Here is a 26,424-nt window from a genome sequence, read left to right as displayed (position 1 = left end):
AAATTGTGCTGCCTTTGTAAACACAGCTTGACATGTTTGTGCTTCAACTGGAAGCGAATGGACTGAGTCGTCTTCTAGTCTACTGTCCAAGTCTGCTGCCAGCTCGGACTTTGGACCCAAAACCAGACTCTACAAATCAAAGTGCCCAGGAGACCAGAGGAGTTTCCATGGGCTGCATAAACACCAGTGCTCCACAGTTCCACTGGACCCACAGTGGCAGGATGCTGTCGCTCACGGTTTATTTCACTTTCTCAGAGCTTGATAGTTTAACTGGTGTTTTACAGTTACAGAAGACCACAGACACCTGGCCTTCCCCTCATAAAATACTATTTAGCAGGCGATTTATTTATGACAGGCACTCCGTTGCTTAGCTTACTCATTCAAGGGGGAACCGGCAGTAGCCGCGCTACCACCATGAGTCATAGGTACGGACATGAGAGAGACGAATGACCTCCAGTTAGCTGGCTGCAGCAGACTTTCAGGAATGAATAGGCAGTATGCATATACAGTAAGCAAAATAGCAGGTATGTGGGAGAAAAACATCCCCACTGCAGTAGACTGACTCATATGGAAGCATAGAAAAAAGCAGGTCATTTAAGGAGGGGTATGGGGGTGATGATGAAAACAGGTAAATTTACCTTTCTGGTTGAGAGGGTGGATGGACAGCAGTCCCCTCCATCATACTCGCAGTAGGCCCTGTTGTTGATGGTGTCACACCAACCATCTCCCCCAAAGGGCTGGAAAAAAGGAAACTCTTATTAAAGGTAGCATCCGCAAGATGAGATCATCATAAACAACGGTGCAACTTCCTATTTGCAGACGTCAACATCCAAATAGAAAAGCACCAAGAGTGGATACCATTGCCTTTTCCTTTAATTAATTAACAACTAGTAAAGAGCTGATACCTGACCTCTCAGAGCTGTAACTAAATATTTGGAATTTTTTGCAGTACTTTGGTGAGTTCTGTCAAACTCGGCAACGGCATAAAATGGTCAAATTTATGCTACATAAAAAAATGTAAGGCGTCATAATGAAAGCCTTCAACTTCAACTTGAAGTTATTGTGCCAAAAGTGAGAAAATAAGAGGTGACTACCAAAGATACTTTTGGTTTTCCCCGGGCTGATGGAGCCCTTTCAATGTACCTGAATCCATATATCACAGCATAGGCCCACTCTAAGAAGTAAAAGACCCTGGAAGAACCTTTTGGGTTTCCAGAGGAACCCCTCTGATAAAGGGTCTCCGAGGAACCCCTGAGTAAAGATTCAAAACAGAACCTTTATGTGATGGGAGGGGTTACATTTTGAACCTTTTTAATAATATATTGTAAAGGGGGCAACCTATCAGAAGATTGGAGGTGTGGCTTTTAGGTAGGCATTTTTGGCCACCCGTTACAGTAAATGTCATTCCTTTTTTTTGTGGCTACATTTTTGTTGGGAAAGTTACAGGTACATTATCCATTTCAAATTATAAATTTATAAAGCCTGCACCTGTAGGCTGCCCCTCAAAAGAAGAAAAAACCCCAGAAAGAAATACATACAGAGTTTCATTATAAATTATAAATTCAGTGTAAACAGGAAAACAAAACAAAAAAGAGGTGGGCCTCCACCTCTCAGCCCATTCCCCCAACCCCACCCAGCCAACATGTCTCCATCCAACCCCCCACCCTGGAAACCCTGTTTCCCACCCCTTTCCACCCCTGCTAGCAACTAGGGTTGCTCATCAGTCACCCTCCAACACCCACCCCTCCTTCCAGTGACCAGAGAAAATCCTCCCCATACCATCCTTTACCCATGGGCCGGCCTGAAAGCAAAGAAATAAAAAAAAAGGGGAAGAAAATGTCAAAGTTCTTGAGATTTTCCGGATTGACTGACCTTCATGTCTTAAAGTAATGATGGACTGTCGTTTCTCTTTGCTTATTTGAGCTGTTCTTGCCATAATAAGGCTATCTTCTGTGTACCACCCCTACCTTGTCACAACACAACTGTTTGGCTCACAATTTTAACAAGGCACACCTGTTATTTGAAATGCATTCCAGGTGACTACCTCATAAAGCTGGTTGGGAGAATGCCAAGAGTGTGCTAAGCTGTCATCAAGGCAAAGGGTGGCTACTTTGAAGAAACTCAAATATAAAATATATTTGTTTAACACTTTTTTGGATACTACATGATTCCATATGTGTTATTTCAGAGTTTTTATGTCTTCACTATTATTTTACCCATTGCTGACAGGTGTATAAAATCGAGCACACAGCCATGCAATCTCCATAAACAAACATTGGCAGTAGAATGGCCTTACTGAAGAGCTCAGTGGCTTTCAACGTGACACCATCATAAGATGCCACCTTTCCAACAAGTCAGTTCGTCACACCTTGATCTGTTTCACCTGTCTTTTTTGCTTGTCTCCACCCCCCTCCAGGTTTCGCCCATCTTCCCCATTATCCTCAGTGTATTTATACCTGTGTTCTCTGTTTGTCTGTTGCCAGTTCGTTTTGTTCATCAAGCCTACCAGGGTTTTTCCCCTTGCTCCTGTCTTTTTCTAGTTCCTGATTTCTAGTTTTCCCGGCTTTCTATCTGCCCTGACCCTGAGCCTGCCTGCCATTTTGTACCTTGTCACACCACCCTGGATTATTGACCTCAGCCTGCCCTGACCCCAAGACTGCCTGCCGTTTTGTACCTTTTGGACTCTGATCTGGATTACTGACCTCTGCCTGCCCTTGACCTGTCGTTTTGCCTGTCCCCTGTTCTAGTAATAAACTTTTGATACTTCGACACTGTCTGCATCTGGGTCTTCCCTGAAACGTAATACAGTTAGTCACATTTCTGCCCTGCTAGAGCTGCCCCCAGTCGAGTGTAAGTTCTCTTATTGTGAAGTGGAAACATCTAGGAGCAACAACGGCTCAGCCGCAAAGTGGTAGTCCACACAAGCTCACAGAATGGGACCGCCAAGTGCTGAAGCGCGTAAAAATCGTCTGTCCTTGGTAGCAACACTCACTACCGAGTTCCAAATTGCCTCTGGAAGCAACGTCAGCACAATAACTGTTAGTCGGTAGCTTCACTAACTGGCAGTCCAACGGACAAATCTGGGTTTGGCGGATACCAGGAGAACGGTACCTGCCCTAATGCACAGTGCCAACTGTAAAGTTTGGTGGAGGAGAAATAAGGGTCTGGGGCCATTTTTCATTGTTCAGGCTATGCGCCTTAGTTCCAGTGAAGGGAATTTTAACATTACAGCATACAATTACAAGGCCCTTTCCTGTTTCAGCATGACAATGCCCCCGTGCACAAAGCAAGGTTTATACAGAAATTATTTGTCGAGATCAGTGTGGAAGAACTTGACTGGCCCGCACAAAGCCCTGACTTCAACCATCAAACACCTTTAGGATGAATTGGAATGCCAACTGCGAGCCAGGCCTAATCGCCCAATATCAGTGCCCGACCTCACTAATGCTCTTGTGGCTGAATGGAAGCAAGTCCCCGCAGCAATGTTCCAACATCGAGTGGAAAGCTTTCCCTATAACAGCAAAGGTCCCCCTTTGCTGTTATAGCAGCAAAGGGGGACCAACTCCATATTAATGCCCATGATTTTGTAATGAGATGTTCGATGAGCCGGTGTCCACATACTTTTGGTCATGCAGTGCAAGTAACATAATGTGGCACAACTGCTAAACATGAGAAAGTAGCATGTTTTGGCTTGCTTTTGGGCTATTTGTAATGTATCTTTAACATGACCCTTACAATGGTTAAATAAGTACAATCAAAAGTTAGACTATTTAAATCATAAGAGACCTTGGCCTAAAATGATCTAAAATCATTACTTGACCTCCTTTGGTATAAAGCAAGACAATAAAAATGACTGTAACATCAACAGTATGAACACCCATGCTTTCCACAAAAAATATTTTCAAAGCAGACATGCATGCTTGTAAATATCCTCTGCCAAAATATTTTTTTACAGATTTTACTCGTCCAAATGCCAATTTTTATCAACAATTTCACCCACGTTTCTTCTCACCCAAATGTTCTCAATAATGTGAGTGAGAGGCATAACTTTTCCACTAGTGAGTCATTCTGTTTTTCATTTGATAAAGCTGCCATTAATGGAATGTGAGGTGATAAGGGGTCGTAGAACACTGATGGATTGGACTTCCACGGATTGCTCCAGGAATCTGAGAAATAAGGCAGAGGGATTGCTCCCCACTTCATAACAAGGCACAGGGCCCTGTGTAAACTGTCAGTAAATTTAACAGTACACCCTCTTAAAACATACTTGGAACTCTAGTGTCTGCTGGATTACAGTGTCAGTGTAATGTACCAAGTTTGAAGGTGTTTATGGTACCATGTCTCCACAAGCAGACTTTGGAAGAACGGCCGACTTTTCCTCAGAACCTTGTGTTTTCTCTTTTAAAAAATCCATTGTTCTAGTATGCTGTAAACTAGACGCCACACAGTGTGCTATCTGAGGGTCACAACTCATCCATTTGATAGCTTGCTGAGCTGTTTGAGTTACAGCAGTGAATAAAGATATCCACTGTCAGATAGACAACCTGGCTATTTACTCATTTTCCTGGCTTCTGTCCAAAGGAGGGCTCTTAGTTTCTATTTTATTGAGTAATTCTACTTGTTTAATCCAAGTTGTTATTTAAAGAATCCAGAATTTACTGTAAACGAACCCTTTTGTTAATGCTATTCACACAAACATACAGTACCAGTCAAAAGTTTGGACACACTCATTCAAGGGTTTTAATTTATTTTTACTATTTTCTACATGGTAGAAAAAACGTGTTAAACAAATCAAAATATATTTTAGATTCTTCAAAGTAGCCACCCTTTGCCTTGATTACAGCTTTGCACACTCTTGGCATTCTCTCAATCGGCTTCATGAGGAATGCTTTTCCAAAAGTCTTGAAGGAGTTCCCACATATGCTGAGCATTTGTTGGCTGCTTTTCCTTCACTCTGCGGTCCAACTCATCCCAAACCATCTCAATTAGGTTGAGGTCAGGTGAATGTAGAGGCCAGGTGATCTGATGCAGCACTCCATCACTCTCTTTCTTGGTCAAATAGTATAGAAATAGAATTTATTTGGGCTACAATCTGGGCTACAATCTGAGGTGCAGTTAACTCTAAATAACTTATCCTCTGCAGCAGAGGTAACACTGGGTCTTCCTTTCCTGTGGCTGTCCTCAGGAGAACAAAGTTTCATCATCACGCTTGATGGTTTTTGCGACAGCACTTGAAGAAACTTTAAAAGTTCTTGAAATGTTCCGCATTGCCATAATATGGACTTGATCTTTTACCAAATAGAGTTACCTTCTGTATACCACCCCTACCTTGTTACAACACAACTGATTAGCTCAAACGCATTAAGAAGGAAAGAAATTCCACCAATTAACTTTTAACAAGGTACACCTGTTAATTGAAATGCATTCCAGGTGACTACCTCATAAATCTGGTTGAGAGAATGCCATGAGTGTGCAAAGCTGTCATCAAGGCAAAGGGTGGCTACTTTGAAGAATTTGTTAAACACTTTTTTTTGGTTACTACATGAATCCATGTGTTATTTCATATTTTTGATGTCTTCACTATTATTCTACAATGTAGAAAATTGTAATAATAAAGAAAAACCCTGGAATGAGTAGATGTGTCTATTGACGGGTACTATATTTCTCAAGAAACATAAATTAGCACAACGCAAATATATCCAGGATGTCTCAGTAAGTTTGACAATACCAGAATAAATCTTGCCTAAATTCATCATTACCGACACCAAGGGTGGGGATTCCCCACAAACAGTATCTCTTCATGCCACCAAAAAAATCTATCTTTCAAATTTAAGAGCCAAACATGGTTATACATTAAACCTAAAAATCCTACTAGAGTGAAGGAAGGAGTTACGCTCGAAGAGCATGCCGACTGGCCAAGTTTAATGCTAAGTGAAAGATACAATAAACAAGATAAACTCCATAGCAACAACTGTTAATGTTTTGGAGGCTCCACATAACCTCTTCCTGATTGGGACTCCCCAGAGTTCCTCAGAGCTCGCTTGCTAATTATGTTCTAGTCTAAGTTCATTCTCAAATGAAAGGTCATGTTTAGCGGTTCAAAACAAATCATCGAATGTGGGTCTGGCAAAAGTGAAACATTAAGTTACAGTAACAACCTCTACAGTAGACTATTAAAAGGACAATATTATGATACTAACACAAATCTAGAATAAATACAGTGCATTCAGAAAGTATTCAGACCCCTAGACTTTTTACACATTTTGTTACATTACAGCCTTATTAAAAAAATTGCTTAAATACATTTCTCATCATTTGACATACAATACCCCATAATGACAAAGCAAAAACAGGTTTTTAGAAATGTTTTCAAATGTATAAATAAAAAAAATATTCAGACCCTTTGCTATGAGACTCGATCTCAGGTGCATCCTGTTTCCATTGATTATCCTTGAGATGTTTCTACAACTTGATTGGAGTCCGCTTGTGGTACATTAAATTGATTGGATATAATTTTGAAAAGCACACACCTGTCTATATAAGGTCCCACAGTTGAAAGTGCATGTCAGAGCAAAAACCAAGCCACGAGGTCAAATGAATTGTCTGTAGAGCTCTGCGACAGGAATTCCCCAAGAACACAGAGGCCTCCATCATTCTTAAATGGAAGAAGCTTGGAACCACCAAGACGGTCACTCTGACAGAGCTCCAGAGTTCCTCTGTGGAGATGGGAGAACCTTCCAGAAGGACAACCATTTCTGCAGCACTCCACCAATCAGACCTTTGTGGTATTGTGGCCAGACTGTCACGTCGTTTGTATAATTAACGGACCAAGGCGCAGCATGCATAGAGTTCCACATGTTTAATTAAAGAAACTCACCAAAACAAAACAATACAAAAATGAAACGTGAAGTCAAATGCAGTGCAACTGGCAACTACACACAAACAAACAAGACCCCACAAAAACCCAGTGGAAAAGGCTGCCTAAATATAATCCCCAATCAGAGACAACGATAAACAGCTGCCTCTGATTGGGAACCATACCAGGCCAACATAGACAAATAATAACCTAAATAACCCACCCTAGTCACACCCCGACCTTACCAACATAGAGAATAAAAGGATCTCTATGGTCAGGGCGTGACAGTACCACACCCCCCAAAGGTGTTGACTCCGACCGCAAAACCTGACTCATTAGGGGAGGGTCCGGGTGGGCATCTAACGTCGGGGGCGGCTCCGGTGCGGGGCAAAGTACCCACTCTGCTCGCGGATACGTCAGCTTCGGTGGTAGCTCTGGCGCGGGAATCGTCGCCGGAAGCTCCAGACTGTGGATCGTCGCCGGAGGAACCGGACCGTGGATCGTCGCCGGAGGAACCTGACCGTGGGTCGTCACCGGAGGAACCGGACCGTAGATCGTCGCCGGAGGCTCCGGACCGTGGATCGTCGCCGGAGGCCCCGGACCATGGATCATCGCCGGGGACTCCGGACCGTGGATCGTCGCCGGAGGAACCGGACCATGGATCATCGCCGGGGACTCCGGACCGTGGATCGTCACTGGAGGCCCTGGACTGGGAACCGTTGCTGGAGGCTCCGGACTGGGAACCGTTGCTGGAGGCTCCGGACTGGGAACCGTCGCTGGAGGCCTGGTGCGTGGAGCTAGCACAGGGCATACCAGGCTGGGGAGACGCCCTGAAGGCCTGGTGCGTGGAGCTGGCACAGAGCGTACCGGGCTGGGGAGACGCACTGGAGGCCGGGTGCGTGGAGCCGGCACAGGACGTACCGGACTGGGGAGACGCACAGAAGGCCTGGTGCGTGGAGCCGGCACAGTACGTACTGGGCTGTGGAGGCGCACTGGAGGTCTGGAGCGTAGAGCTGGCACAATGTGTCCTGGACAGATGACAACCTTCGCACGGCAAGTGCGGGGAGCTGGCACAGGACGCACCGGGCTGTGGAGGCGCACTGGAGACACAGTGCGTAGAACCGGCACAGGACGTACTGGGCCGTGGAGGCGCACTGGAGGTCTGGAGTGTAAAGCTGGAACAACGTGTCCTGGACAGATGACAACCTTCGCACAGCAAATGCGGAGAGCTGGCGCAGGACGTACCGGGCTGTGGATCCCTGCTCCTCCTGGGCACACTGCTTGGTCCGTGGGTGGTGGGATCTCCTGTCACGGTCGTTTGTATAATTAACGGACCAAGGCGCAGCATGCATAGAGTTTCACATGTTTAATTAAAGAAACTCACCAAAACAATACAGAACAAAAACGACACGTGAAGTCAAATGCAGTGCAACTGGCAACTACACACAAACAAACAAGATCCCACAAAAACCCAGTGGAAAAAGGCTGCCTAAATATGATCCCCAATCAGAGACAACGATAAACAGCTGCCTCTGATTGGGAACCATACCAGGCCAACATAGACAAATAATAACCTAGATAACCCACCCTAGTCACACCCCGACCTAACCAACATAGAGAATAAAAGGATCTCTATGGTCAGGGCGTGACACAGACAGAAGCCACTCCTCAGTAAAAGGCACATGACAGCCTGCTTGGAGTTTGGCTATAGGCACCTAACGGACTCTCAGACCATGAGTAATAAGATTGAACTCTTTGGCCTGAATGCCAAGCGTCACATCTGGAGGTAACCTGGCACCATCCTTACAGTGAAGCATGGTGGTGGCAGCATCATACTGTGGGGATTTTGTTCAGCGGCAGGGACTGGGAGACTAGTCAGGATCGAGGGAAAGATGAACGGAGCAAAGTACAGAGAGATCCTTGATGAAAACCTGCTCCAGAGTGCTCAGGACCTCAGACTGGGGCGAAGGTTCAACTTCCAACAGGACAATTACCCTAAGCACACAGCCAAGACATCGCAGGAGTGGCTTCGGGACAAGTATCTGAATGTCCTTGAATGGCCCAGCAAGAGCTCGGACTTGAACCTGATCAAACATCTCTGGAGAGACCTGGAAATAGCTGTGTAGTGACACTCCCCATCCAACCTAACAGAGCTTGAGAGGATCTGTAGAGATGAATGGGAGAAATTTCCCAAATACAGGTGTGCCAAGCTTTTACCGTCATACCATAGAAGACTCAAGGCTGTTATCACTGCCAAAGGTGCTTCAACAAAGCACTGAGTAAAGGGTCTGTATACTTATGTTAATGTGATATTTCAGTTTTTTATTTGTAAACATTTCAAAAAATCTGTTTTTATTTTTTAATTATGGGGTATTGTGTGTAGATTGATGAGGGGGGGGAAACAATGTAATCAATTTTAGAATAAGGCTGTATCGTAACAAAATATGGAAAAAGTAAAGGGGTCTGAATACTTTCTGAATTTCTGTATATGATATTATCTATGACAACTATTACTCACACTGTAAGTTCAACTTCTGAATGAGAGAAGAGTTTAGACTGGCTGTCTTAATGTAGATCACATGGGGTAGGCAAATGCTGTGCACTCCTCAACAAACAACTCTAATTGTTTTTTAAGGGCTGATTGGCTAGTCTTGACACATCCTAATTATATTATTCAGTTGTCTCTCTCCTTCCTACCGTCCAGAAGCCTTTGCCTACTTACTTACTTCCTGAAAGAAAAAGAAAATTTGAGTATTCTTCCAATCAATTTTTTTGCTGTTGAGATTGATGCATTTTGTGAACTGTGTTTTAAAGAGGAAAACGTTGGCCTAGATAATGAAGCAGGCTTATGGTAAAGCAAATTATGATAAAGCCTCAGCTGACCTCTACACTTATCATCATCCTATTTTGTAAAGGAGCATCTGGATGAGATCTGGTGGGGAGCATTTGTAACACATGTGGAGTGGTATAATTTACAATGTTGTCATGGAGTATCTGGTTATAAGCAACTGTTTTGCTTAGCAACATGCACGGGAAGGTGGAGGGGAAAAATGTGCTGGCAGGTAGATGGAATATTTTAATACCATGAGACATCAACAGTTTGTGTTCCATAGATAGTTCCAGGTTACACTAAAGTCAGTTGAATTCTGAATAAAAAGGTTCTGAGTAACAATAGAGTAATATATAACAGCTAATAAATGAATGGGGAAATATATCAAAATACAAAGCCTGCCTTTTGATCCCCAAAAATAGACAAAATCAAAGGAAACGATGAAAGAAAAATGGAACTGTCAGTCTCAGAAATTATGGTTTGTAGCACATCATTGCCAGTGATAAATATTTCAACAAATAAAGCCTGAACAAGGTAGAGAGAGAGACTTATAGTTTGCAGTGAACCTTGCCATAGTTGAGCACATTTGGGCCCCATTTCAATCCACTGCAGATGAAAGAACAGCACTGCGGGTTCTTTCAGAACTCACACTTTTGTACTTAGCTGCTTTAAGGAAAGGTTTTACTAACAATGACTGTGATATGTGCTTGTCTTACCTACCTTATCGCACTGACTGTACTGTACTTGATCGCACTGACTGTAAGCCGCTCTCGATAATAGTGTCTGCAAAATGACCAAAATCTAAATGTAAATCAGATGAGTTAAGTGTGTTAAAACTGACACAACCCGCAAGCTACTCCTCTCGCGGACAATGGATTTTCATGTGAAATCACAACTGCCCTTAAAATACAGCATAAACCTTCTCAGTGAACACACAGTGTGGTTTGCTTTATCTGCAATCGATTGAATTTGGGTCTTGGTTTGATATTCTCTATTGTGTATGACTTAATATAAATGGTCTTACCATGGTTTTATTTACTATTCACAGTCAAATGAAATCCCTTTTTACGGCATACGTGTAGAGCCAAACAAATGTCTGTTCAAAGAATCTTCTCTGAGATCAAGCTTAGGCTACTTTAAAGAAAGGGATAGATATGATCAGGTAAGAAATACATTTTTCAAAGCATGTACTGCACAGGTCTTCATTTTGAAGACTAACACAATAGAGAGATAAAACCAACTGTATTGATAGAACAGAGCAGCCTAGATTTGCAAAAGATCTTATGTCTCATCTTTAATCATGTTGGTACTGTATAATACTGTAGCAGGCACCAGACCTGGATTAAAATACTATATGAAAATCCTTTCAAATAATTGATATGTGCTTTTCTGGCATAATGGACCAATACAATACTACCAAAACTGCAAACCTAACTCATCTGGCACTCCAGGCAGGCTAGAGCAAACACAACGTTTGTTTTTTAAGATTTTAAATAGTATATGAACCCTGTGTGGCAGGCACTATGCAGTATAGAACACTCACCTCACATGACTGGATACAGTGGATGAGTTTGGGGTCAGGATGCCACCTCGTCATTCCTGTGCAAACAATGTCCTGTAATGTAACATTGATTGAGACATTGTAATTAGTTATCAGTGTCTACAGCTATATCTATAGATCCAAACCTATTTTGGTTATACTAGGCTTACAGGAGACAGCTTGTCTGTGCACAGGACTTTATTTTTGTTCAATGACTTGATAAAGATATCTAACTGTACTTACATCTCTAACTTTACTCTAATGCTCCCATCAAACCAAAAACATTTAGTCAACAAGCCCATATTTTGTGTTATGAAGTGATCCAGCCAAAATGGCCCTGTCATCTTGAGTTCTCCTCATAATGGTGTGTGGCATTTACTTTCTACCTGAACGACAGCATACTAATCATATTGTTTGACTGAAAAACACTGTAGGAGTAACAGGACTTTGTGTCCCAAAAGTTGTCTTGTAAAGATACAGACATGATTCCCATCTAGACTCAATCAAACATAATGCCTTGGATCACGATGACCTGCCAGTAATACAACTCAAGTCATCAAAATCAGTGCCAAACTATTTGGCCTTAAGGCAGTTACGTCTGCTGGCTCAGTGAATGACCACCCAGTAGAGGGTCAAATGATAGGGTTATTTACGCCAGCCTTCATGTCAAAGCGATCCTTCGAGATAATATTGGGCAGGTTGCCCTTCTTAAGAAAACAACAGTCCATTTCACTCTGACACAACAGTGAAATTCCTAGACATTTTGTTGTGATGATTGCGTGTTGCGTAAATTCTTGAAAGGCGCCTATTTCTAATCGTATAAACTCTGATGTCACAACTTTTTTTGGTCCATCCGAATCTTTATACCTCATTATTTGCATTTGATCTTAACAGAATTCACAGTGAGGCTAAGAGTGTCCTCCTAACTGAGCAGAAAAGAAGCAGGAAGATTGCACCTGGTTGTTTATATCGAATAATAGAAATACATTCAGTAAAATAAGCTGCTAAGCGTAGGCCGGTGATTCATTTGCAGGAAAAGCTCAACTTGAAGGACAGACAACCGTTTGTTTTAGTCCATTATTCATCCAAATGAATCATTTGAGCAAGCCACAGAGCTGTGTGTGAAGCTCTAAGGTTACACCAGGCAAATATTAGCCAATACAAAATAAAATGTTGCAAATAACAAAGCAGCAACGTCTACGTCAGTCAAACACCTTACCTGAACCCTGCCTGGCAGCATCCAGTGCTTGACGCTGTCTGCTGTGGTGCTATTGGCTAGAACCACTGGGTCATGCAAGGCCGCACTGCATGTTGGGTAGCAAACTGCACCTGCAGTGATACAAAGTAAGCTTTCCTTTCACTCCAATTTGCATCGGTTGAATGTATTAATGTGCAACAAAAAAGCCCTAGTTAAGACTAGTCATCTGTGATTCAACAGCTTGGCAGCTCAGCTTGCAAAGTAATTTACCACCTGCTACCTGCTATGGCTCTGTTTTATTTTGCCTTGTGTATGCATGCCTTCTGGGATACACAACACACCACAATATATGGGCAATAAATATACACGTTTATATATATATTCTGTATATATACAGTACCAGTCAAAAGTTTGGACACACCAACTCATTCAAGGGTTTTTCTTTATTTTTACTATTTTATACATCGTAGAATAATAGTGAATACATCAAAACTATGAAATAACAAAAATTAGCCACCCTTTCTTTGCCTTGATGACAGCTTTGCACACTCTTAGCATTCTCTCAACAAGCTTCATGTGGTAGTCCTCTGGATTGCATTTCAATTAACAGATGTGCCTTGTTAAAAGTTAATTTGTGGAATTAATGCGTTTGAGCCAATCAGTTGTGTTGTGACAACGTAGGGTTAATATACAGAAGATAGACCTATTTGGTAAAAGACCATGTCCATATTATGTCAAAATAAGTTCAAACAAGCAAAGAGAAACAGCAATCCATCAGAGGATAAGTTATTTAGAGTTAACTGCACCTCAGATTGTAGCCCAAATAAATTCTTCACAGAGTTCAAGTAACAGACACATCTCAACATCAACTGTTCAGAGGAGACTGCGTGAATCAGGCCTTAATTTGTTGAATTGCTACAAAGAAACCACTACTAAAGGACACCAATAAGAAGAAAATATTTGCTTTGCTTGGGCCAAGAAACACGAGCAATGGACATTAGACCGGTGGAAATCTGTTCTTTGGTCTGATGAGTCCAAATTTGAGATTTTTGGCTCCAACCGCTGTGTCATTGTGAGACTCAGAGTAGGTGAATGGATGATCTCCGAATGTGTTGTTCCCGCCGTAATGCATGGAGGAGGTGTGACGGTCTGGGGGTGCTTTGCTGGTGACACTACCTGTGGTTTAGTTAGAATTCAAGTCACACTTAACCAGCATGGCTACCACAGCATTCTGCAGCTATACGCCATCCTATTTCGTTTGCGCTTGGTGGGACTATCATTACTTTTTCAACAGGACAACGACCCAAAACACACCTCCAGGCTGTGTAAGGGCTATTTGACCAAGAAGGAGAGTGATGGAGTGCTGCATTAGATAACCTGGCCTCCACAATCACCTGACCTCAACCCAATTGAGATTTGGGATGATTTGGAACGTGTAGTGAAGTAAAAACAGCCAACAAGTGCTCAGCATATGTGTGAACTCCTTCTGAAAAGCATTCCAGGTGACTACCTCATGGAGCTGGTTGAGAGAATGCCAAGAGTGTGCAAAGCTGTCATCAAGGCAAAGAAAGGGTGGCTACTTTGAAGAATCTAAAATATATTTTTATTTGTTTACAACTTTTTTGTTTATTACATGATTCCATATCTGTTATTTCATAGTTTTGATGTCTTCACTATTATTCTACAATGTAGAAAATAGTACAGATAAAGAAAAATGTTTGACTGGTACTGTATATATATTACCACGGTACAGTATTACATCATGAGATGTTTGAAAATTATCTGACTTTACACTGTAGAAACTTTCAGACTAAAGAAATACCAACTAAAATACATGAGATGTTTGAAAATTATCTGACTTTACACTGTAGAAACGTTCAGACTAAAGAAATACCAACTAAAATGCCTTCTGTGTAGACTCAATAAACACCAATAAAGCAACATAAGATGTGATTATCAGAACGATGCAATGCATAATTTCTTTGAAATAATACTGACAGTCTGTTGATTACTACAGTACATTGCAGTACATTACTACGCTAAAGTACTACTGTAAGTGTAATACGGAGTTTCCTCAAGCTGGAGGAGTTGAGAAGGAGACTTACCAACACTGAAACCCTCGTCACAGGCATACTGAACCCGATTGACATCAGGTGGAGGTGGGCAGGCTTCATTCAACCTTGTACACATTGTGAACTTCTCTGTCCACTCTCCATCTTTAGTGCAGCGAATTGTGTGCTATCAGGAGAGATAAAAACAGAATGAATAAGATATGGCACTTTATTAATGGAATGGAATGACAGCTCAGACAGTGGAACCTATATTGCATCTTTTGTATAAAGAGAGCTAAAGCATTACGTTTTCCGAGGCGTGAGGACACTGGAGGGTACAGAGGCTGTTGTAGTGCCTGCCGTTGGTGCAGGTGAACATGCCCTCATAGACAGCAGGTAAAGATGGACAGGGAATGGGTTCACAGCCCCCCTCCTCCCACTGGCCCCCCTCTACACACTCCACCTTCAGAAACCTTCTGGGGACGCACAAACACACACACACGCACACACATACTGTCAGTAGGAATAATGGCCTACGCATCGGCCTTCACATACACAGTACTGACATACGGTGACGCACTAACAAACACCTACACGTCTTATGTAATCTCTGGCTAAACCTGAGGGAATAAGTAAGTACATGGACTAAATGGACTAAAGCCAGGAGTGAAAAAGAGAGGGATACAGTATTCACAAGCCTCAGTAATAACAAGTTATGGTACCGGTTACCATTTTCAGTAAAATTGTGGTGTTAACAATGTATTTGAGTAAATTCATTTAAAACATGTCAAAGTTCATAATAAACAAGATCATTTAAACCGATTTAATAGTGCTTTTGGTTCTTCACATATTGTAACTCATTAGAAGTCCTTAAGACATTCACATATCTTAAAAGTGAGTTGAGAATCTCATAAAGAAGTCCAGATGTTAAATAAAGGTTAAATAAAAATGAACAATATAAAAAAGGTGAAAATGTCCTGTTCTGAAATCAGTTTGTACATGCAGTTGGTCCAGTACAACATGCTGAGCAGTCTTAGAAAGTCTAGCTAGATTCAACAACAATGTCTTTGACGGGCCGATATGCCCAATAGTAAGGGATAATGCTGACTCCAACAAAGAGCGGAAATAAATCCGCAACATCGACTTACTAATGGGAAACCAACTCATTAGAAACATGTGAATCACATTGATAATCAGGCAAAGTTACCCAATTAATAAAACTGGAAAACAATAATGAGAAAAGTAAACATTGGTATGGATCTTACTGGAGATGTATGTCACTATACTTTAAAACCATACACAGGTATGCAGTGTTTATGGATCTAAAGGTACATTTAAATGTACGAATTGTGCTATTTAAACTCAGGATCCGTGGGAGAAATATGTGATGCATTCATTGTTTCCTGTTACATAAAATAGCAGCTTCTAACACTGTTCTATAACACGTTTATGGAGCAGAGCAAAAAAAGTGATACATAACACATTACTCACTTTCTGGACTTTGTTTTTAGGCTGCCAGTAACATAGCAACCTGGGTTACATTTGTAACGGCATACGGTACCCACATCATGTCCTGTACCTTCGCACTGGGGCACTAGGAGCTTGGCGTTGGGTACTGTTGGAGGCTCTGGGCACTCTATCTTACAGTAGGCTTCAGGGAAGGACCATAGACCATCATCTAAACACACCAACCTATCACTGTCCCCTGCAAAACAAATAAAGGCACAAAATCTATTCAAACCTCAAACAGAATTGTAATCCAATGATCAGTAGTTTGTTATTAAGTTAGTTATTAACACTCTTAATGAATCTGACATCTGGAATCAGTCCATTCATTTGAATGCTAAGACATAAGGTAAGTTTGTGGACTGTTAGTGATTTCATTATGATCAATTGTATTGTATGTGTCCATACCTGCCGGTGCCTAGAGCTAAATTATCTAAGGCCCCACACAAGGTTATGTTGGTATGTATATGTAATCATAATACTCTAAAAGTTGTGTTCATTTTATTGGTCTATAAAATGTAATGAATATTTTACATGGTTTAAAGTGTTTTATGAGGTCTTTAAGCTTTGCTCTAGTGTTGCAATCATTATAAAAAATCCAATACAGCTGTATAAGGAGGAATCGCTGAGTATTGAGTAACGCATGGAAATGAGTACATAGGAACTGGGATCAACATGCATGTTGGATCAATATCGGTAACCTATCAAACAATTCAGAAGAGCTCATTGACTGACCACAGCCAGTGATCCAGCAGTAGTCTATGTAGCCAACTTAAAACAGCTTAAAACAAACTGCTGTCAATAACAAGGTAGGTTGCGGTTAACATCTGTTGGGAGTTGCCATCTGGGTCGTTCCACCAATTAGGTGCATTTGGGTAGTGTAACTTGGTGAAAAAAACATTTCACCAAATGTTTTAAATTCTGTCGTAAAGAGCACATGTTCAACTTAATAAAAAACACATTCTCCAACCTCTAGAAGTTAAATGTAAAAAAGTGTACAATAGTAAGTGGCTATTAAGTGCCAAATAAAGTAAAGGGGTTGACTGTAACTGGGTGGTTGTATTTGATTAACAACTGTATTTGATTAACGTTTATTGAAAAAGTATGAATTTCAGCAAACAAAGGTACGCAACTACAGAGGACAAACATAGGTACAAGGTTAGTGTTTCATAATTAAACATTTTTGAAGTATTGACCTTGGGCGAATCGATGTAGTCAGAGCTGAATTCCACAAAGGCTGGTCTCTGGAGTTCATCAGAAACTTCCTTCAACATGGAGTGGAGTTTAGTCAGCTAGGGGAATGGAGGCTTGTTGGTGTGCAACAGGGAAGGGCAATTTATTGCACATTTAAATTGTTAAAGGTCCAATGCTGATAGGCTCTTAGTAAAGAGCAATTTCTAAAGGAAGAATTTTGCTAGGATTGTGTGGGTGTGGTCTGAGTGGGGAGGGGAAAACTGAAAACTAGCTGTTAATGCAGAAAGTTTTGGAACTATCTTTCTTATTGGTCTATTAATGAATTTATCGCCTGGTGATGGTACTACCCAAACCAGATCAAACCAGACGCATCTTGTTTCAAGTGGCCAAGTCACGTCATGTGATCTTACAGTGGATGAACTGGGAATCAGACTTGTGATCTGATTACGTCAATAAAAAGGTTATGACTTCATATGTACTATACAGTTGAAGTCAGAAGATTACATACACCAGTTTTTCACAATTCCAGACATTTAATCTTAGTAAAAATTCTGTGTCTTAGGTCAGTTAGGATCACCACTTAATTTCAAGAATGTGAAATGTCAGAATAATAGTAGAGAGAATGATTTATTTCAGCTTTTATTTCTTTCATCACATTCCCAGTGGGTCAGAAGTTTACATACACTCAATCAGTATTTGGTAGCATTTCCTTTAAATTGTTTAACTTTGGTCAAACGTTTCGGGTAGCCTTCCACAAGCTTCCCACAATAAATTGGGAGAATTGTGGCCCATTCCTCCTGACAGAGCTGGTGTAACTGAGTCAAGTTTGTAGGCCTCCTTGCTTTTTCAGTTCTGCCCACAAAATGGGATTGAGGTCAAGGCTTTGTGATGGCCACTCCAATACATTGACTTTGTTGTGCTTAAGCCATTTTGCCACAACTTCGGAAGTATGGTTGGGGTCATTGTCCATTTGGAAGACCCATTTGCGACCAAGCTTTAACATCCTGACTGATGTCTTGAGATGTTGCTTCAATATATCCACATCATTTTCCTACCTCATGATGCCATCTATTTTGTGAAATGCACCAGTCCCTCCTGCAGCAAAGCACCCCCACAACATGATGCTGCCACCCCTGTGCTTCACGGTTGGGATTGTGTTCTTCGGCTTGCAAGCCTCACTCTTTTTCCTCCAAACATAACTATGGTCATTATGGCCAAACAGTTCTATTTCTGTTTCATCAGACCAGAGGACATTTCTCCAAAAAGTATGATCTTTGTCCCCATGTGCAGTTGCAAACTGTAGTCTGGCTTTTTATGGCAGTTTTGGAGCAGTGGCCTCTTCCTTGCTGAGCGGCCTTTCAGGTTATGTCGATATAGGACTCGTTTTACTGTGGATATAGATACTTTCGTACCTGTTTCCTCATCACAAGGTCCTTTGCTGTTGTTCTGGGATTGATTTGCAGTTCTCGCACCAAAGTACATTGTCTCTAGGAGACAGAGCACGTTTCCTTCCTGAGCGGTATGACGGCTGCATGGTCCCATGGTGTTTATACTTGCGTACTATTGTTTCTACAGATGAACGCGGTACCGTCAGGCGTTTGGAAATTGCTCCCAAGGATGAACCAGACTTGTGGAGGTCTACAATTTTTTTCTGAGGTCTTGGCTGATTTCTTTTGATTTTCCCATGATGTCAAGCAAAGAGGCACTGAGTTTTAAGGTAGACCTTGAAATACATCCACAGGTACACCTCCAATGGACTCAAATTATGTCAATTAGCCTATCAGAAGCTTCTAAAGCCATGACATCATTTCCTGGAATTTTACAAACTGTTTAAAGGCACAATCAACTTAGTGTATTTAAACTTCTGACCCACTGGAATTGTGATACAGTGAATTATAAGTAAAAAGATCTGTCTGTTTAACAATTGTTGGAAAAAGTACTTGTGATGTCCTAACCGACTTGCCAAAACTATAGTTTTTTAGCATGACATTTGTGGAGTGGTTGAAAAACGAGTTTTAATGACACCAACCAAAGTGTATGTAAACTTCCGACTTCAACTGTATATCATTCCTGTAAGACAAAAAATGATAGCATGGCACAGTGCTGCACTTTTAAAATGGCTGTGTTCCTATGGGAATTTGTGCATGTTTAGAGTGCCACCATTAGGAAAAAGATATGAAGAAAAAAATACATTGTAAAAAATTTAATAAAATACTTTTAGAATGGTAAATGGTGACATACTACGACTTTCAAACCCAGCTATTCCCTAACATGGAGACAGTTTGCGAACCAAACCCCCCCAAGATATGTTTTTTTCATTTTAGAATCAATCTTTTTTTGAAAATGTTTCCCCTGCTGTTGCTCTGGCTCTGTAATAGTCACGTTGTTGCTGTACAACTGTATCAGAATTCCATGGTTCTTACCTTTCTAACAGTACTATGTATGTGTTTGTAGGACTCATAGTTTTGAAATCAAAACATATCTAATAAAGGTAGTTTACAATTTAACCCTTGCGTAGTCTCATTCTGTATACTCCCCTTGTCCTAAGGGTAAAAAATGACCCACCTTCGCTAAACCCCTAAAATAAAGCAGCTTAATTGAATTTTAAACCCCAAACACATTCTGCATGAAGAAACAACCTGTCATTCATCACAAACTTTCTGAATATCTGGGTTTTCCCTCTGCGTTTAATCAGTGGATACCACTCGTTTTTATTACAACACACCTGTCATAATTGTTTTCTTTACTAACGTAGAGGTTTATTATTAATATTATTATTATTATTGCTAAAGGTACTGCATAGGCGTAAACATATTTTTTTTAGCAAGAGATAGCACTTGTATAGCCTAAGAAAGTAGCAGAAATGTGCAGAAAGTTGTTTTGTATACATTTTATTGAAGGGAACAATAACAGTCTTGAACTTTTTTAGCAACATAGTGATATATTCTTATATACTCTACAATGAGGAATTCAACTACAAAACACTAGTCTTCTCCCATTTTTAGAACCATTGCCCAAACCCACAAGTTGTATAAACAACAATAATAAATAAGAATAAAATAAGATAGATACAAAACAAAAACGTGAAGAACATAAATCAATCAACTCTAATTAGCACATGTAGGACAGAGTACAAGTGTGTGTGCATGGACTTTGCAGATGTATTTCTCACATGTGCAGCACATAGTATTTGTTTTACAGTCCTTCTTTGAGGGGCAGAATAGGCATCTCCTCCTCTTGCCTGCCCCAGCTGAAGCCTCAGGTGGATCAGGACAAGATTCAGCCCACTGACCAGCTTTCACAAGTGCTGCAGAGGCTGTTGTGCGGGGGTGGCGCTCCCTTCTTTGAATGTGTGGTGTTACAAGTGCCTTTCCCAGCTGTTCCAGGAACACCCTCCTCTTGTTCCGCTAATAAGGCATCCAGGTAGGGTTGATCTTGTTCCATATCACGAAGGCATTTCATGAGGACACATCAATGATGTTATGGAAGATAACCATTGGCCAGCGGGCAGTCATCCTCCTGCAGCTGTAAGTTCCAATTACCTTGTACAGGTTGTCCACGCCTCCTTTGTTGTGGTTGTAGTCCAGGATGATGGCTGGCTTCCTGTCCTCACGATCACTGATCTCAGCCGTTTTGTGCAGTGTGCTCAGGAGGACCACATTCTTGTTCCTCTTTGGGAGGTAAGAAACTAGAGTGGGGGTGGGGGTGAAGGCAAACTTTGATGAGAAGGCCTCTCTCCCCCTTGTTGCGAAGAGTGCAGGTGCCAACCATGGTGATCTTCCTCTTCAAGAGCTGCTGGCTGAGTTCAATCAGTAGCACACATAATCTCAATTTGTCATTGTTGTTTTTGTAGTGTGTAAATTATTTTATAACTGCTGGGTCAAAAATGACCCTCAGACAATCTTTGTACCCTGATGGTGTACAGCTTTCATGGAAATATGAACAAATGCGATGTTTAACTTTTTCTAATGTTGGGGTCACTAGGAAAAGTAATCAAATTTCAAGTTGAAAAAATAATTTAGGGGGTTTTCTCTGCTGTTAAACATTGTGGCGGGTCATCTTTGACCTTTAAGACAACACAAGGGTTAATTGTTGCTTAGAAAATGCCACCTGAGGGCCTCAGAGTTTAAGGAAAAGTTTCACCGTATTAAAAAGAGAGTTCAGCTCACGTAACAGGGTTGGCATTAAAATGAGGGAGAGGTTGTTGTTTTTTACTTTAAAATGAATCACTAATATCATTAAATGAATAATCATCTTCAGAAATGACTTTGTGGGTTAAGTGGGTTAAAATCTTCCGAAAAGTCACAGAGAATGCACAGATGTATTGAATTGTCCATGTGGTTTATATTAAAGGGCACTTCATTTAATATAACAGGCTTTAAAAAAATACAATATTTGTGCACAATCTCTACTTAAAATATCAAAGGCACTCATTTCATGGAACGACCCATCTATCTATCTACCACTTTTCCTTTCGGAAGAGAAAACGTTATGTTGTCAATAATACCTTGGGTAGTGATCATGTGAGTGAGTGATTTCAGAGTAAAACCCTGTAGTAGAAGATAGAAGCCAGGGGTAAAACCCTGTAGTAGAAGATAGCAGCCAGGGGTAAAACCCTGTAGTAGAAGATAGCAGCCAGGGGTAAAACCCTGTAGTAGAAGATAGCAGCCAGGGGTAAAACCCTGTGGTAGAAAATAGAAGCCAGGGGTAAAACCCTGTAGTAGAAGATAGAAGCCAGGGGTAAAACCCTGTAGTAGAAGATAGAAGCCAGGGGTAAAACCCTGTAGTAGAAGATAGCAGCCAGGGGTAAAACCCTGTAGTAGAAGATAGCAGCCAGGGGTAAAACCCTGTAGTAGAAGATAGCAGCCAGGGGTAAAACCCTGTAGTAGAAGATAGAAGCCAGGGGTAAGACCCTGTAGTAGAAGATAGCAGCCAGGGGTAAAACCCTGTAGTAGAAGATAGCAGCCAGGGGTAAAACCCTGTAGTAGAAGATAGCAGCCAGGGGTAAAACCCTGTAGTAGAAGATAGAAGCTAGGGGTAAAACCCTTTAGTAGAAGATAGCAGCCAGGGGTAAAACCCTGTAGTAGAAGATAGCAGCCCGGGGTAAAACCCTGTAGTAGAAGATAGAAGCCAGGGGTAAAACCCTGTAGTAGAAGATAGCAGCCAGGGGTAAAACCCTGTAGTAGAAGATAGAAGCCAGGGGTAAAACCCTGTAGTAGAAGATAGAAGCCAGGGACAAAACCCTGTAGTAGAAGATAGAAGCCAGGGGTAAAACCCTGTAGTAGAAGATAGAAGCCAGGGACAAAACCCTGTAGTAGAAGATAGAAGCCAGGGGTAAAACCCTGTAGTAGAAGATAGAAGCCAGGGGTAAAACCCTGTAGTAGAAGATAGCAGCCAGGGGTAAAACCCTGTAGTAGAAGATAGCAGCCAGGGGTAAAACCCTGTAGTAGAAGATAGCAGCCAGGGGTAAAACCCTGTAGTAGAAGATAGAAGCCAGGGGTAAGACCCTGTAGTAGAAGATAGCAGCCAGGGGTAAAACCCTGTAGTAGAAGATAGCAGCCAGGGGTAAAACCCTGTAGTAGAAGATAGCAGCCAGGGGTAAAACCCTGTAGTAGAAGATAGAAGCTAGGGGTAAAACCCTTTAGTAGAAGATAGCAGCCAGGGGTAAAACCCTGTAGTAGAAGATAGCAGCCCGGGGTAAAACCCTGTAGTAGAAGATAGAAGCCAGGGGTAAAACCCTGTAGTAGAAGATAGCAGCCAGGGGTAAAACCCTGTAGTAGAAGATAGAAGCCAGGGGTAAAACCCTGTAGTAGAAGATAGAAGCCAGGGACAAAACCCTGTAGTAGAAGATAGAAGCCAGGGGTAAAACCCTGTAGTAGAAGATAGAAGCCAGGGACAAAACCCTGTAGTAGAAGATAGAAGCCAGGGGTAAAACCCTGTAGTAGAAGATAGAAGCCTGGGACAAAACCCTGTAGTAGAAGATAGAAGCCAGGGACAAAACCCTGTAGTAGAAGATAGAAGCCAGGGACAAAACCCTGTAATAGAAGATAGAAGCCAGGGACAAAACCCTGTATTAGAAGATAGAAGCCAGGGACAAAACCCTGTATTAGAAGATAGAAGCCAGGGACAAAACCCTGTAATAGAAGATAGAAGCCAGGGACAAAACCCTGTATTAAAAGATAGAAGCCAGGGACAAAACCCTGTAATAGAAGATAGAAGCCAGTCACAAACCCTGTAATAGAAACTAGAAGCCAGGGACAAAACCCTGTAAGTAATAGAAGCTAGAAGCCAGGGGCCCTGAGGTACAGTAAATGAAATGGCAGGCGGGCTCTAAGCAAGCATGTTCTTACCAGCGTGAGCCCCACTTGGCCCTGCTGGCAACTCCAGAGTTAGAAGCCCTCTCTTGTTTGCTTTATTTCCTCTCTTCACCTGTCACCTGCTACTTTCCTATTTACACAGAGCTTAAAGGCATCTGTCCACTGGAAGTCGACCAAGATCAACTGCCAAGCTGTTCAGTTCAGTCCCATTCCCAGGGCCGGCAGAGCAGCCTTGCCTTACAACAACCGCTAATAGGTTAAAGCAGAGCAACACAGACGCACTCCAACGCCATGATGCCACGCCGGGCTAGACTCCAAGCCCCTCTGTGCACCCAACCAACATGAGGTAATAGACTGAGACTCCTCAGGTGAACTAGAAAACAGCAATAACAGCCTCATGGTCAAGCTAATTTATTTTCCACTCTGAGAAAATGTTAGATTGGGCCAATCATTTTGTGTAAATGACTGAATGAATATCAAATTCACACTTCATTAAACTGATAAATGGACCTATAATCATGTAAACCTATAAACTGTTATGAATACAACACACGCTATGTCAATTTGTATAATTACAACTGTACTGTTAATCATACTGTTAATCATACATACCCTGGAGTATGGCGGGGGGGTTGCAGGTGAAAGAGCACTGCTTGCCTAATGTTGTGCCCCAGGGGCAGCTGAAGACAGCCAAGTAGACGTGAGACTGGTCAGGGGGGCCACAGTCGATTGGCTGACAGCTCACAACACGGTCCCATGCTCCATGTATACACTGAAGCTCCGTTTCTCGCTTTCAATTGAAGATTAATAAATAAACATTACAGTCCTGATGTGCTATGGCATACTACTACAGTAATATAAATATCTACTACTGCTGCTACTTGTAGTAGTTCCTATATTTCGACAGTCATAGTAGGCTAGTACTATTTCATGTTACTTTCACAATGCTCTCAAATTCAATGTTGATGTGTAGGGGGATAAAGTGGAGGGGGCATATCATATATAATGTATATATGATTTCTATAATGCTCTGAATTGTTTAAATAGAGTGAGGTTCTAGGGTTGTCAACCTAGTGTTGTGCTTACCTGATGGTGTAAAACCCTAGTCTAATCCTAGTGTTGTGCTTACCTGATGGTGTAAAACCCTAGTCTAATCCTAGTGTTGTGCTTACCTGATGGTGTAAAACCCTAGTCTAATCCTAGTGTTGTGCTTACCTGATGGTGTAAAACCCTAGTCTAATCCTAGTGTTGTGCTTACCTGATGGTGTAAAACCCTAGTCTAATCTTAGTGTGGTGCTTACCTGATGGTGTAAAACCCTAGTCTAATCCTAGTGTTGTGCTTACCTGATGGTGTAAAACCCTAGTCTAATCCTAGTGTTGTGCTTACCTGATGGGGTAAAACCCTAGTCTAATCCTAGTGTTGTGCTTACCTGATGGTGTAAAACCCTAGTCTAATCCTAGTGTTGTGCTTACCTGATGGTGTAAAACCCTAGTCTAATCCTAGTGTTGTGCTTACCTGATGGTGTAAAACCCTAGTCTAATCCTAGTGTTGTGCTTACCTGATGGGGTGGATGGCCCTTGCCACTGAACACAGTGAGGGTAAAACCTGGATGACAGTGGACAGTGCAGTGAGAGGTCTCAGTCCTCTCTGTCCCGGGGCTGCAGGTGACAGAGGCATGCTCCAGCTGAGGAGGACCGCATGTGTCCGTCTGGCAGGGCCGTCGTGAACAGCTGGGCCACCATAATCACACACACACAGAGGGAGAGGAGAAACACAGAGAGAAAGGTATGAGTTTAGCAAAGTTCTTAGAATTTTGTTGATTATTTCAATCTTCAACAGATATGGTAACATATATCACACTACTTGTGTGTGTGTGTGTGTGTGTGTGTGTGTGTGTGTGTGTGTGTGTGTGTGTGTGTGTGTGTGTGTGTGTGTGTGTGTGTGTGTGTGTGTGTGTGTGTGTGTGTGTGTGTGTGTGTGTGTGTGTGTGTGTGTGTGTTTGCACAGCTATGTTACTTGTTGTGTATGTCTGTGTGTAGGCCTGAATGACTGTTTGTGTGCGTGTGTCTGTGTGTGCACATGTGTGTGCCTGTACATGTACATATGTGCACGTGTGTGTGCATATGGAAGTCCTCGGAGACCCCACCCTCAGCGCACCTAGTGAGGGCAAAGGCGCTGAAGTGACATGATGTGCGCAGAGCGACTCCCGTCACGGCAACGAAGGGCGAGGAGAAGTTTAGGATGACAGCGGTAGTCAGGAAGAAGGGTTGACTCAGGTTGTGTGTCACGTTCACCACCAAGGGATTCTGTTGGCACGACAGCTCAAAGGAACCTAAGGACAGACACAGGCCCTTTTTCAAAGAATCTTTCCTCAATTCCTCATCTTCTCAAAACATATTGAACAAGAAAGTCCAAGGGGAGGGACCTTGGACCTTATCCTCAACTACAGTTGAGAAGGAGGCGAGGAATTGCGAAGAGAGGAACTGAGATGGAGCCCTAGACAGGAATAAGACATGGATGCTTACTCACTACACTTTAAATATCACATGGCCATCATTGTAACCATCCATCATAACTTGTCCCTAGTCATAACCCTATCTCTACATATGTGTGAAGACATCTTGGCTTGGAAAATGTTTATTCAAACAGTCAGTCAGCTCTTTTGTCTGTCAAGGCGAACAGGGTTGCTAGTTCAAGTTCATACCCAAGGAGTGGTTTCTGCCACCAGTATCACACAGTTGGATGAAGACTGTTTTCCTGCACTGCTCTCCAGGCCAGGCTCCGTCTGAGGCCAGATAGATGATGACAGACGTGGCAACTCCAGGTTGCGCAAATCCCACCTGGGACAACAATTAGAGGTTTTATGACAACAACAAACTGAGTTCAACTTAATAATAATCAGTTCCTGAATGTTCCCCACTTCAATGGTAA

The 26,424-nt window shown here is 42.0% G+C and overlaps 1 protein-coding gene across 1 annotated transcript in view; it reads right to left on the bottom strand.

Moving 5' to 3' along the window:
• LOC139550799 (pappalysin-2-like) overlaps window positions 1-26,424 on the bottom strand; it is an 80,805-nt gene that overhangs the window by 1,652 nt on the left and 52,729 nt on the right. The window contains exons 14-23 of the mRNA XM_071361960.1: window positions 26,198-26,333; window positions 25,651-25,825; window positions 25,052-25,223; window positions 24,105-24,282; window positions 15,967-16,180; window positions 14,783-14,951; window positions 14,530-14,662; window positions 12,446-12,555; window positions 11,230-11,301; window positions 639-737 (exon numbers count right to left, since the gene is read on the bottom strand). Coding sequence (XP_071218061.1) covers window positions 639-737; window positions 11,230-11,301; window positions 12,446-12,555; window positions 14,530-14,662; window positions 14,783-14,951; window positions 15,967-16,180; window positions 24,105-24,282; window positions 25,052-25,223; window positions 25,651-25,825; window positions 26,198-26,333 — 1,458 coding nt within the window. The remainder of the gene's footprint in view (window positions 1-638; window positions 738-11,229; window positions 11,302-12,445; window positions 12,556-14,529; window positions 14,663-14,782; window positions 14,952-15,966; window positions 16,181-24,104; window positions 24,283-25,051; window positions 25,224-25,650; window positions 25,826-26,197; window positions 26,334-26,424) is intronic.

The sequence above is a fragment of the Salvelinus alpinus genome, chromosome 23, assembly GCF_045679555.1.
Source record: "Salvelinus alpinus chromosome 23, SLU_Salpinus.1, whole genome shotgun sequence".
Lineage (NCBI taxonomy): Eukaryota > Metazoa > Chordata > Actinopteri > Salmoniformes > Salmonidae > Salvelinus > Salvelinus alpinus.
This window is presented reverse-complemented; position numbering and strand designations above follow the sequence as displayed.